Genomic DNA, 12696 nt, shown 5'->3' with positions numbered 1-12696 from the left:
CCCTATATACTACATTCCTAGTTGTCTTTTTTTCAAAATTGCTCTAAGCTTTTTTTAAGTTTAATTTTTTGTTTCTTCAATATTATCTATATATTAGCTCTAAAAGAATTAAATTGGGGGCGCTTACTATCTTCAAAGAATCTTACGGTCATGAGGTCGTAATACTAATGACCAAGAAATTAAACAATATCGCAGTTAGAATAGTATTTATGCACTTATATAGCTCGGTTAGGGTTATTGCACATCTCTTTTTCGTTTTTTAAAGGCGTTTTTGCAATTAATAGTGCAGCACGCATATTTTGGGTTAGTGACCAATTTTTAGTATATTAAGCAACTTCTTTATAAATAACTGTTACTATTTTTACTATATATTGAAAGTACATGTAGGAGCTTCTATAAGCGTAGTTATGAAAAATAAATTTTATTGCTCTTAAGTATTATGAGTTAAAAAAACTTTAGGTTTCAACGGTCATGGTAGACTATCGAGGAAGTGTTTTATTAAAAAAGATATCCAAATATAATATGATGACTTATATTTTACCATAGTTTGCTAGAGTTATCAGGGTTGACATGAATTAAATTTTTTAACTAAGTGGTTGTTAAAATTACATTAATGTGCAAGGAAAGATTTGTGGTGCTCAATAGGTATTCTTACCACGCCAAAAGGTTGACATTTACCTAAAGAGGGCAGAAAATTGTTACTATGATATCGAGTTCTCTTTGCCCGCCCCTCTGATACGTAGTCTCACTGTCTTCCTCCGGTCAAAAAGGGTAATGGTAAGGGATCGGCTTGCATGGTACAGAAAGACGCTCGCCTTGTTCCGCTTTCAGTAACCTGTGTGTCTTCACGCAGGGAATTTTGCCACCAGTTACCTGCCTGCCTAGTTAACTTACCTAATACCGAAAATAGTGTGCCATAAAGACTTCATAAATTGCGCTAGGGTAGTTAATTTAGTGCCCTAATGAGCAAATAATTAGGCGTTAATTTTCGTAGATTGGCAGCGTCAGCTCGTCAGGCAAGAAACGCAATCTCTCCACGGGTTGCCCCGGTCAATGTGAATAATGCGTTATGGGTATACGGTTCGATGGTCGGGACGGCACTCAATCCAACATGGCGCCTCCCTAAGGTGCTCTCTAAAGGTACGGACGTCGTAAACAGGTCTCGAAGAATAATTTTAGTTCGCAAAGGTTATCCTCGGCGTAGATAGGCAAGTAGTTCAATTATACATTAAACATATCAATATTCGTCGAAAGGCGACTATCCTTTGAGACGGCATTACTTACCTCATGCACTAGGGATACTCGTTCCTATGACATTTATTCCAAATAAAGTTTAATAATATTGTTAAATCTCCATTTCATTCTGTTAAATTTAGATGCACAGACTTCCAAAGGGTAACTTAGTTGTATAACGTTGCAAAACCACCATACTTCACAGAGGTTTATGTCATGTGTCTTTATGTAAAGTTTTTAACTTTAACCCTCGACTAAGTAAATTTTGTAGTTTTACTTATTAACGACGTGAGCGTGTAGAGCAATAGTTTTGGTTTAGTAGGTCTATTTTAGCTAATTATTTTTAAAAGTTAGTAATAACACATGCACGCCTAATAATGCAACAAGGATCTGTAGGTGATCTATCATTAGGAGAAAGATTATCTAATTTTCGTTCAAGATACAAGAGTTTTTTGCCTTCGTGTCAAAATTTTAAAAACACCGATCCTGATCTTGAGCACATTGACTTTTGGGGAAAACCTTGGGACTGGCTTCCTTCTCTTGACGTTTTTTTAAAGTTTAGCTCGAAGGAAAGAATACCTCGTATATTTAATGTAATTCTATAACATTTACAACCAGAGTTTTTTTTTATTTTCTTTCTTTTCTTCAGCGTCTTCACATAGGCCAGTTAGTTGAAGGCTTTATTGAGGATAATTTGTGGGACGTTACTTTATCAGCTTTAATTTTTGAAATTTTTCCGATTTGTGCTTGCGGAATTTCGAATTGTAGTGAAAAAACTGGTTTTTCAAGTTCTAGACGCCCTTGCCGTGTTAACGACTTAGAAGGCCTCAATATAAAAGTAACAAGCAATATATACCTGTGCGACTTAATAGTCTTCTTTTTAAATTTTAAAGCAGATATTCATTTGTAATGATTTATCAGAAGTTCGGGCAAACTTTAGCGTACACAAAAAATTTTTAGAACAAAGTGAGCCAGGAGATCTTTTTAGGGGTTCTTTCACTAACGTTAGCCACTTTCGCCTAATAAGTTACTTCCTTCGAATATTAATCGAGGCTCCATTATTTATTACGAATTGGAAAGATTGGAAATTTGGGTCACTAATTTCGATTCTCGAAGCGTTCTTCCTTTGGTAATAGAACTTTAAGGAGGTTGTAACGCTGATAACTCTTTTATCTTTCTCATGGAGGGTTTTTTTACTCACTGTTTGGATTACAACGTTTGTTACAGGTACCTCAGCTTGCACTCTTCCTCTACTATTAAAACGCGTTTCTATATAAAAGTTATATTTATTAAAATTTTTCATATCTTTACTGTATTGTTACGATGCTCGCTTACAAGAAATACCTTATTTGAATAGGGATTTTGAGCGATACCAGGAAACCTTAACACGTTCACATGATTACCACAACTCTTTGTATTGCAGCGAACTTTTGTCAACGCTACAAGTCTGCAGAGAAAAGGACACCTTCCTGCTAGAGTCAAAGTCCATTTTAATTTATTTACACCCAGACGTCTTTTTTTTAAGGTTAAACTATCTTTACAAGGAAAGAATACCTAAAAGAAGACTCCTTTGAGGAACTGCGGAAACGTCAAAACATGGATTACGCCAATGAGTGGTACATTTACCCTTTTTGATCTTCAACTTTGCGAGGTACTCATATCAAGGCATTCTTTGCAAGCGTAAAAAGTGGCGTTGAGAGATTTAAGAGCGATGACGCGAAAGCTGCCTTGGGCTACTATTTAAAGGCTCTTGGTAGCATAAATTTCATAGCCTTTAACTTTCCTTGCTGTTATCTTTTAAAGAAATTGAGCCAGAGCACGCTGATGCCCTTGTGGCTCGTGGGGCCTTGTACGCTTTCTTTGTTATTAATATTAATAGTCTTCCGCTTCACTTGCATGCAGACACGCCAGCCAGTTTGACTTTAAAGCTGCCGAGAAGGACTTTAAAGCTGCTCTGCATCTTGACGAGTCTCACACTAACGCAAAAAGGTTCTTTTATAGTCAACTTTTCACTATTTTTTTGGCGTTCGACCCAACTTTTTTTTTTCTGACAAAGATATTTAGCTCGCGTTTATGAGGTGCAGGCCAGCCGACAAGAAGATAGGGGCGACTTGAGGGCAGCCGTGGACCTTCTGCTGAAATCTCGAGCGCTGTGCCCCCAGAATGCATCGACATCCCAGAAACTGGAGAGACTGGAAGGGATACTGTTGGAGAAAGTTTTACTGCCGGCAGCGTGTTTTCCTCTGATCTGTGACGCATTCAACGTGTAGGTGCGAAAAAGAGGACAAGAGCACGCATCGTCGCTGAAAGAAAAGTTGCTGCGGCTTGTAAACGACCCAGGCAGTATTGTAAGTTTATTATAAGGCTCTGCGTCTGGTTTACTGGGAGCTCCAAGCAGCACAAGTCCGTATTACACCGCAAAGCAAAAAGGAGAAAGAAATCAAAAAAGAAGTTTTATGAAAAAAGAAAAAAGCGACGTCAAAGCTCAAGTAGCAGTCCCTTTTCGACCTGACAATTCCACATAGTACTTAAATAAAACACGGTTATTAGGGCAACCAAAAGTATTATTAGCCTTTTTTAGGCGAATTTTAGGAGTATTCAATCCCTTTTTAAAACATCTTGAGACTTATTTGCTAGATTATCGAATTAAAAAGACTAAAAGCGAAAGATTGCCTTAAATTACCTTTTCGCAGTAAGGACACGTTCCAAAAAACATATGAAATCGCCGTTGCGTCGTTGAAGAAGTCTTTAACCACTAAATTAAATAGGGGACCGATCAACACGGGCTCATACAATGGTTTAGTTGCAGTATTAGCCGGACGACCTCCAAGAGACATTGTGGGTGAAATGCTTGGCGACATCCCGCGTACTCACAAATCTGCCAGTCACCGCATTATTCCAAGGTGCTGACTAGCACGTTATGCTTTTCTCACTTTGTCGGGGACGGCATTCTCCAGGTAGAATGAGTAGCAAATTCCGCAGTCCTTGCTAAGATTTACTTCCTTTTCGCAAGATTTTAAAGGTAACTCCTCCTGCAATACTTGCTGAAGGTTATTGTATAGACTTTCCTCGCCACGCCTGCACGTGGGCGAGAGTTAAGCCGGCTAACACTACTATCGGTGTGCGTAGGTCGACCAAGCGTAGGCATTTTCAAAAAACTTTTGCCGTAACTGCACGACTTCTGCTTCGGGGCCGGAAAAGTGCACAACGGGAATGTTTCTGGGGAGCTTGGGGTCAATTTCCACGTGAAGAAAGCGTTGCTTTTCTTTTTTTATAAAAAAAATTCTTTTAGTGCGGTATAAGTTAAGACTTAAGTTTTTTTTAATAAAAATTTATTATCGAAGAAAATATTATATGTCCAATAGTTATATTTTGGGGTTATATAGGTTTAAAAATAACACAGGCCTGCTCTATCTATGGAAAATTAATAGACTTACTTAAAGCAATCCGGCGGTGTCGGTCAGCAAAAGTCGGCTTTATTGGCTCGACGACCTTTATATAAATTTTAAAAAGAAAAAAAAGGAAATTAACATGTAAGTGCCCAAGTCTGACTATCCAGCACTTGTAAAGAATCCCAAAAATCTTGGTAAGAGGCAATTGCCTACGTAAAAAAAGGTTATTACTTTAAAAAAAAGATGTTAAAAAGCTGTACTTCTTTAAAGAGCTTAAAAATTTTAAGTAACGAAACTACTTTGCTAGCTTGAAAAAGAAAAGGTGTAGGAAGTTGAGTAGATATCTCTGGAGTCTTTTATTGGTAAAATTTGACTAGTTAAAAAAAAGTTCAGAATACCTTTTCTGGATAGTTAGTTAAATCAACACTTAGAATATGCTTTCGAAGACCGGTATCTCTAAAATATATAAAAAAAGCAAAAGCATATGAAAAGGGGCTGATAACATTGTAAATTAAATAAAAGGCTAACTAATTCCTGTAAATAAGTACTTACTTAACTTCAAATTTAAAAAGCGTGCACAATTCGTTTACGTAAGAAACATATTCCCAGCCAATAGAACATAGATCTTTATAGAAAAGTTTACATAACTTATAATCAGTGTCCACTTCTTTTCGAAAAGTGAAGGGAGGGGATAAACTTTCCTACTAAAATAAGTGGCAAAATTAATAGAATGTAAAGTTTATAGCAACCACTAGGGAGGAAAGCTCCATTAAAAAATCATACAGGGATTCAACTTGATTTAAGCGCTTTAGTACTAAATTTAAGTAAAGACATTAGAAAACTCTATACATTAGGTACGACCTTTAATATAATGGGAGCAACTTCCTTAAGAAGTTCGTTTAGTCTATTACAACACCTAAATTCCACTTTCTTCTGTCCAGAATCATAACTAAGGGAAACTAATATTTCGTATTCTTCATCCTATTAAATAATTGTAATATTTGCAAGAAAATATAAAGTGCTTTTCAAAAGCAGTAAATAGTTAAGAACCTTAATTATAAGGCTTCCATAATAAGCTGTGAACGATGAATTAATGGGAACAACGCAAGGAAAACTAATAGTCAATCGCTTATCCATACTTAAATAATTTAACCCAAACAATAGTAAACAAACATCAAATATGGATAAAGGGACAGAATAATTCATTAAAAAAATCGTTAAAAAATAAGGATTAAGGGAGACGAGCCCTCGGCGAGGATCGAACTCGCAATCCCCTGATTAGAAGTCAGATGCCCTAGCCATTAGGCCACGAGGGCTACCACTCTCGAGGGACACTAAATTATATATTATAGGAAATACAGTTAATATTAGTGTTGCGCCCTTGCAAGCCAGGAAAATCTTTTAATTTTGTTAGGACTAGATACCTTGGTACATGATTTCCTGCCTCTTTAAGCTGGGCGTGCACTTTTTGGCGTGGTGGGACATCTAACAAATATTGCATGCCCGCGAATATAAATAGAGATAGCATATACCCCGTAGGAGGAGATTTAATTACATATATTTAAGCTTTTTATAGCCACTACCTGAGATAGTGTTTTTCCAGGAATTACACCTTAACTAAAAAACGATTCATATTTGTAACAACACAGCTTATTAACTTCTTTCTTTATAGTTCTCTCCAGTACTTTAGCTAAACCAGTATTTATTTTGGCATTCATCCGTACACTTAACTCATATTAAAAATCGCTTGTTAAATGTTTTATTACTAACAATAGAAGCTTTAAGCTTCTTGCCAGCGCTTAGGATGTATACCACTGTTATTATAATATATTGTTAAGTACAGATTAGTACCAACCATTTATCTTGTAATTTCATATTTCACTTCATCTCAAGAAGTAATAAATACTTTTTCTCAGAATTTTAGATTAGAAGTTTTTATTTATTATTAAAGCGTATTACAATTATTCAAAATAAGTTTCTTATTATTATAATAACTTTTTAAAGTTTACATTTTTGGTTTAAAAGATGTATTTTTATTAAATAATTAACTTTTGTTTTAATAAACAAATAAGCATTGTTAACTATAAAAATGCCACGCAAACAATAATTTTAACTTAAAAAACCTTCACCTTTTAGAGAGTATATATATTCTAAAACTAAGTAACCGAAAACGATTACTGCCAAAAATTCTGCGAGAATGAGCTACGGTTGCTTAAGTGTCATAGAGTTTAACAATTTAGTTTTTTAAGAACCTGAAAATCGGACTTTACCAAGTAAGGTTTGGCGGCCAAACAATGCTAGTAAGAAAAAAACAACATCAGTTTTCTTTTTATTAATTTAATTACTGTGGTAGTTAACTCTGATATATCACGTGCTCATACCACGTGACAGAAAACCACAATCACGCTGAAACTAAGTACTGTCTACGTTATATCGGGAGTTAGTCTCAAGCCATCGTAAATATATCCGGTGATACAAATTCATTAGAGTTGTCCGAGTGGGCCTGTATTGTAAAGGATTATTTAAGCAGAGGAGCATTTCGGGATAAGAGGATTTTAAGAGTTATCCTCATACCTTTCGTAACAAATCATAATGCAGAACTAAGGAAAAGCGACGAAGTCTTAGCACGCGATATCGCACAGCCTAGAGTTTTATATATTGTTAGAATTCCACCATTCCAAAAATTGGACGCCCACCTTGAGATGGGAGAAAATTATTTACTAAGTTATCGTCTTAGCAGAAGGCTAAAAACACAATTATAGAAGTGTTATACTTAATCCCCTCCTAACACCATTACTAGAGATTTAAGTTCCATTTTATTGTAAAACATATAATAAAAACAAATTAAATAAATTTTAAATAAATAAAAACCAAAATAAACAATAAATATAGAGTTAAAGGCATTTTTATGTTATTTCTCCTGCACTAAAACTTATTGTAATCTATAGGTTTAACTATTCCGAGCATGATCGCGGAGGGCACCAGAATCCTTTTATAAATTAATATAATATAAAGTAATAGAATATCTAATAGAATTTAATACAATTATACAAATAAAGTTGAATTAAAACAAATCTGATATAAATAAAATAAAATAAATGAATATATATACTAAACCTTACTTTTCAATAGTAGACACCATGTTATTTTGTTGATTTATTTACTAGCATATAACACTTGAAGCAATTCTGCACAAAAGTTCTAATTTAGTGCCTCTAACTATAACAAATAAACACCTTGATTGAACCGTATACAATTGAGATGCGTTTTTGTGTCTCTTGTGGCTCTCGCACGTTCTGTGCGAACATTTTTATTTTTTGGTCCTTTAACTTACCTTTTTGGAGCGGTGACATGCGAGGCAACCTTTTTAGTGCTTTGATCATAGGAAGTAAGTCTTTGGTGTTCAACAGTCAACTCTACGTCTACTAACCAGGTCAGCTACTTAAAGGGTATACTTTGTCAAACGTTTGGTTCTGGCTCTGATTGTTGGCTCAAACCTTGTGAGTCTTCTTACTAGATTGTACATCTTCATTAGACGTAACGACTCTTGTCTGTCGCCAGGTTCAATGTCGTATAAGGGGTCAAATAAAATTATTCCAATATTTCAAATTCGTGTCTGTTAGGGTATTTAAACCTTTACTGACCGGTATCTAAACCTTTAAGCTCTTTAACGTTAATAGTAAACAAATGTATATATATATACAGAGAGAGAGACGTACAGATGTGGCTAAAACAAAAAGGTACTAGAAAAAATTAACACGACTGCTAGTTCACTTTTCGTTAACCTTCATTATACACTAACAACTCAGAGGTAAAATGATCTAAATAATAATCATAAAAATTGCCTAAAATGGTAATATGCGTTAAAACTTTTGAGCTAGGATCTTTCTGCAACGGTGTCCGACTCGTACTTTAGTCCTTACGGTTACCAGAGGCCTACGGTCTATACCGCTCAACAGGTTACCATCCCAAGGTGGAAAAACGTTAGGATGTAGACTTATCTCTATCGGGTCATGTCACCCTGTACCACTTGAAAGGTCTTATCTAAATCTTTGGCTAATGCAGTCAAAACATCGAGTTATGTAATGCTCAAACAACCTTAAAGTTGTGGTTATGGTACCTTCCTGATTGAAATTCTGAGTTGTGTGCTGAAAGTTACTTAGGAGGGTCGCAGGTTTCATGAGACGCGGTTGGAAACAGCTACTCTTAAACTCAGTAAAAACTTCTGGTTTGATAAAGTCTCGGAGTAGGCGCCACTTCCATGTATCTTTGAAGGCTAACACTGTGGTGTTTGCAACCATTTAACTAGCTGACTAAACTTTTTTCCTTTACTGCTGGCTTATGACATCGTTCTTATTAAGATTCTTTGCGTTGAGTACTAGCATTGCCTACGGAGAACTGCAGCAGTTAACTTTGATACTCTAGACACGTTGACCAAAGCAGCTAATTTTCTAGGTTCGTTGCATATTCTGATGCTAGTAGCCAAGAAGAAAGCACGTACCACCCTGGCCTAGCAATGAGTAATGTTTACCTACTGACTATAGACTCTTCCTGGTCTTTTGGTGCGATTGACTACTTTCTTGCCTTCTGATCTGCCGGCGTGTAGCCTCACTGTATTAGTGTGGTCACTATATATTGCTAGTATATAGCATTAATCCATACCTGTATTAAACAACACACTTTTTAAAGGCGGACCGAATACTATAGATACAGCACTGATGCAACCGTACAACTATTAAAGAAGTTTCATATCTTCCTATATCTGGTTTTACACCAGCGGACTGAAGTACTATTAAAACATTACTCATTTCTAGACCAGCTTTCAAGCGTGGTTTCGTTTTTGCTACTAACAGCAACATGAACTTAACCCAGCAACTTAACTGCTTTAGTCAACCTGTTTAATAGTGTAAAAGTTGATGACGGTAGCTCTGCCTACGGGTCGCATAAGGATGTTACGTTTTAGCAGGCAATGCTAGTACTCAACGTGAAACTTTCATAACAATGGTAAAGAGTAGTGAGCTCTTAGTGTATTTATTATTATATTTAAGCTATAAAGTCAACAGTGCAGGAACAAAATTTAGTCAGCGATTGAATAGATAGGTTGCGAAGGCCGCAGTGTTAGCCTCCAAAGATACCGGAAAGATTTCACCAGCCAAAGGACCGACTGGGAGTTTTGGCCAATTTTAAAAGTAGACCTTTCGATCCGCACTGAAGCACTTGCAACTTTCCTAAGTTACCGTTTAGCACACAACTCAATGCTTCAATTAGGAAGGTACCATAGTCACGGTTGAAAAGATGATGATTACTTAGAACTGTTTGAGCTGCATTAGCTCGAGTTTTTCGGTAAACCTGTTTAACAGTAGAGGGTGACATGACCCGATGAAGATAAGTTACACCCGGACGGTTTCCCACCTCAGGATGGCAATCTGTTGAGTACCATGGACCGTAGCGTAGCCAACCGGTACCCGAGAGGACTAACCTTCGAGTCGAACATAAATTTTTTATATAGAGTCAATCTTGTTTGACCGCTTGAAAGATAATGAACCTGGAGACGAAGGCAATCTTTTCGTTCATTAAAGTGTGTACCCAACTTGACGAAAGATCAAAAGGTTCACCCAAACCGTCCAAGCCACAAAACAAAAGGTGCCAAAGCCTACCCACCAAGTAGTCCACCTATGCAGTTGGCAAGGTCAATCGACTATGAAAAAAAGATCTTACCCGTTGCAGCTACAGTCAAGTTTTAAGGTTGCTGAGCGAGTCCCCGCCAAGCAACGAGAAACTACAAAAAAGTATTTCTCTTTAAACGAGGGATTTAAGGTGCTTAACTATTACAGGTAATAGCAATAAATCACCAAAAAATTAATTAACAAGATACTGTTTAACCCAGAGAAGGATAGTATATTTCAACAAGTTTCTAGGTTAAAGCAATTAAACATATTAGATTAGTCAATATATATATACAGACCGAAAACCTGTTAATATAATTGTCTCCTTGCAATACATACACATCTTATTTTACATATATTTATATTGAACATAAATGTTGCTTATATGATCCAATTACAGTGCGCGATTCAAAAAAAAAATTGTAGGTTCCACATCACTGAAGATAAGCCCCTTTGCATTTATATTAATTTTTAACTGGTAGATTTAATCAATTAAGATTATTTTAAACTCGTGTAATATATTCATTTTATATTCAGTAAAAACATGGTAAAACCTTAACAAGTATCAAAACCACCGGGCGGTAATTTTGGCCAGCGCACCTTATTACTTAGAATTTGCGATATTTATTAACTTACTTTTTTAGAGATTTATTCAAAATATACTTACACTTTAGAATACTTAAACTACGTAAATTATATCTACTGGCCTTATATTACAGACCTTATATATATTATAAATATATTATTATTATTTTAATCACAAAAATACTATTATTTTTTCTTCCTTTTAACCTCTCTTTTTTAAAAAAAGATATATTTATCTTTATATTAATTATGAGTCTGTCCTCTAAAAAAGAAATTCCAGCATTCATTGCTAACTTGTTGACTATTAATGAAGAACTCAGAAAAAAAGAGTTTGATTCTACAAAGGCAAAACTTCTTGAAGTTACTAAAAACACCCAGGACAAAAATAAGTCTAAAAGGCGAAAGGAGCCCTTAAATAATACAATTGACAATAATGTATTTTCGGCCTTACAAATTAGATCCACCAGATGCTTCCGAAGTGGTACTGGAAGATAGCGAGACTCTAAAGATTACAAAAGGCGAATTCTAGCCACAGGAAAATAGCTAATATTAAGGATAATATTAGTAATAGCAATAACTTTATGGCTAATAGTTCCCTTAATGGCGTCATTAATAGTAATATAATAATTAGCAACAACACTAATAGCAATAAGAATATATTCAGTAGTAAAAATAGAAATATTATTAATGGTAATGGTAGTAGTAAGTTTTCCCCCATTAAAGGTGACGGCGTAACGGCAACCTGAAATTCAATAAAAACTCATGGAAACTCACAAAATCTTTACAAGACACCGTAGGTATAGATGGGCAGCGCTTTTGACACTGTCTCTCTATTTAATGAGCGACCATCTACTTCAGACCCGCCCCTGCGAACCCGTAAAGAGAAAATTCCTATTATACCTTTGCGAAAAGCTAAGTGACCCCTTCTTGTATGATTTTTACGATCCAACGGAACCATGATCCCGATCAAGTGTTCCGCGTCTTGGAATTAAAATATTTTCGACAGCAGCTTAGGAATACCATGCGATCACAAAGATAATGCGCAATCAAGATTTACACCAATTTACCTAGTAATTACCTGAAGACAGCCACATAATTTTGTTATTCGTGGTATTTATTGCGAACTCGATATCTCCACCGTCGAGGGGAACCTGCGCGCGCAAGGCATCACACCCCCCCGAGTGGGCACAGATGCACACGATAAACACTGCCAATCCGAGCGGAATAAGCGTCCGTTACCATTAGTGCTAGCGCATATACCCAGAATGGAGCGACCAAAGCTTTTAGAGAGGGACTATTTCCCAACGAATTTATCCAGCGTGCTTGAAACTGTGAAAACACTGAAGTATGTTTTCAACGGTTTCTAAGTTCAAAGACGCGCCGCCACATTCGACTTCTGTAGGGTCAAACAAAGTGTTGTTAGTAACTGTCTACAGGATAGTTTATCGGGAGCTTAACGTCTAGAGGGTATGGTGTAAAATTAATGGAGCCTAAATGCTTAAAAGGAAATTTTAAACAATATACGTCTTAGGTTATACATAAATTTTTTTACGGTATATATATTTTAAACCTATACAATTTTGATAATCTTCTCTATAACATGAGCACAAGTTGTCATCACGACAACGATGGTTCAAACTGTCACAAGTATGTCGCCCCAGGGCTCCAGGGGTCATCCCCATAAAAGCTGAGCAGAGTAAGGAGAGCTTGAAAAAATGTAGGACGCCTGATCTTCTTTAGCTTATTATTGACACCAGCTAACAAGAGTTTCAAGCAGGGCGATGGTCTGGAAACGTTAATTAAGATTCCTTGAATGCGTG

General features: G+C 36.0%; 2 protein-coding genes, 1 long non-coding RNA gene and 1 other non-coding gene across 5 annotated transcripts; 1 reads left to right on the top strand and 3 right to left on the bottom strand.

Moving 5' to 3' along the window:
- Positions 1–1539: 1539 nt before the first annotated feature.
- Positions 1540–3779, top strand: LOC135121606 (tetratricopeptide repeat protein 14-like). Of its 2 annotated transcripts, XM_064045922.1 has the most exons (13): positions 1540–1826; positions 1883–2071; positions 2130–2223; positions 2286–2362; positions 2420–2460; positions 2591–2716; positions 2778–2849; positions 2913–2986; positions 3037–3082; positions 3136–3222; positions 3290–3449; positions 3504–3581; positions 3632–3779. In XM_064045922.1, the coding sequence occupies exons 1-13, from the start codon at positions 1611–1613 to the stop codon at positions 3743–3745; spliced, it is 1374 nt and encodes a 457-aa protein (XP_063901992.1). In that variant the 5' UTR covers positions 1540–1610; the 3' UTR covers positions 3746–3779. The 2 variants fall into 2 exon arrangements, with proteins under 2 accessions (XP_063901992.1, XP_063901991.1); XM_064045921.1 differs by having other exon boundaries at positions 2913–3082; positions 3298–3449.
- Positions 3717–5754, bottom strand: LOC135121608 (E3 ubiquitin-protein ligase FANCL-like). Its single transcript, XM_064045923.1, has 11 exons — positions 5676–5754; positions 5487–5606; positions 5375–5431; positions 5178–5326; positions 5024–5081; positions 4886–4978; positions 4671–4834; positions 4369–4498; positions 4058–4311; positions 3917–3988; positions 3717–3866 (listed from the first exon to the last, which is right to left on the bottom strand). The coding sequence occupies exons 3-7, from the start codon at positions 5393–5395 to the stop codon at positions 4760–4762; spliced, it is 396 nt and encodes a 131-aa protein (XP_063901993.1). The 5' UTR covers positions 5396–5431; positions 5487–5606; positions 5676–5754; the 3' UTR covers positions 3717–3866; positions 3917–3988; positions 4058–4311; positions 4369–4498; positions 4671–4759.
- A 114-nt stretch (positions 5755–5868) lies between these two features.
- Trnar-ucu (transfer RNA arginine (anticodon UCU)) lies at positions 5869–5941 on the bottom strand. Its single transcript has one exon. It is a non-coding gene; the product is annotated as a tRNA-Arg (tRNA).
- A 1085-nt stretch (positions 5942–7026) lies between these two features.
- On the bottom strand, positions 7027–7428 carry LOC135121599 (uncharacterized). The gene is made up of 3 exons (XR_010279052.1): positions 7322–7428; positions 7200–7268; positions 7027–7128 (listed from the first exon to the last, which is right to left on the bottom strand). It is a non-coding gene; the product is annotated as an uncharacterized LOC135121599 (long non-coding RNA).
- Positions 7429–12696: the final 5268 nt, after the last annotated feature.

The sequence above is a fragment of the Zophobas morio genome, unplaced genomic scaffold, assembly GCF_036711695.1.
Source record: "Zophobas morio isolate AGI-343-1 ecotype UQ-CSIRO unplaced genomic scaffold, CSIRO_AGI_Zmor_V1 ptg000640l, whole genome shotgun sequence".
Classification (NCBI taxonomy): domain Eukaryota; kingdom Metazoa; phylum Arthropoda; class Insecta; order Coleoptera; family Tenebrionidae; genus Zophobas; species Zophobas morio.
This window is presented reverse-complemented; position numbering and strand designations above follow the sequence as displayed.

What these genes read in the sequence shown, in the direction of transcription:
- LOC135121608 (XM_064045923.1), bottom strand. Translation starts at nt 5,395, where the DNA reads ATGGAGCTTTCCTCCCTAGTG. An exon ending in TGGAGCTTTCCTCCCTAGTG is followed by an intron (nt 5,327 to 5,374) that starts GTTGCTATAAAC and finishes TTATTTTAGTAG; the next exon opens with GAAAGTTTATCCCCTCCCTT. An exon ending in TTTTTAAGCTCTTTAAAGAA is followed by an intron (nt 4,835 to 4,885) that starts GTACAGCTTTTT and finishes TTTTTTACGTAG; the next exon opens with GCAATTGCCTCTTACCAAGA.
- LOC135121606 (XM_064045921.1), top strand. Translation starts at nt 1,611, where the DNA reads ATGCAACAAGGATCTGTAGGTGATCTATCATTAGGAGAAAGATTATCT. An exon ending in GCCAGGAGATCTTTTTAGGG is followed by an intron (nt 2,224 to 2,285) that starts GTTCTTTCACTA and finishes ATATTAATCGAG; the next exon opens with GCTCCATTATTTATTACGAA. An exon ending in GATTACAACGTTTGTTACAG is followed by an intron (nt 2,461 to 2,590) that starts GTACCTCAGCTT and finishes TTATTTGAATAG; the next exon opens with GGATTTTGAGCGATACCAGG.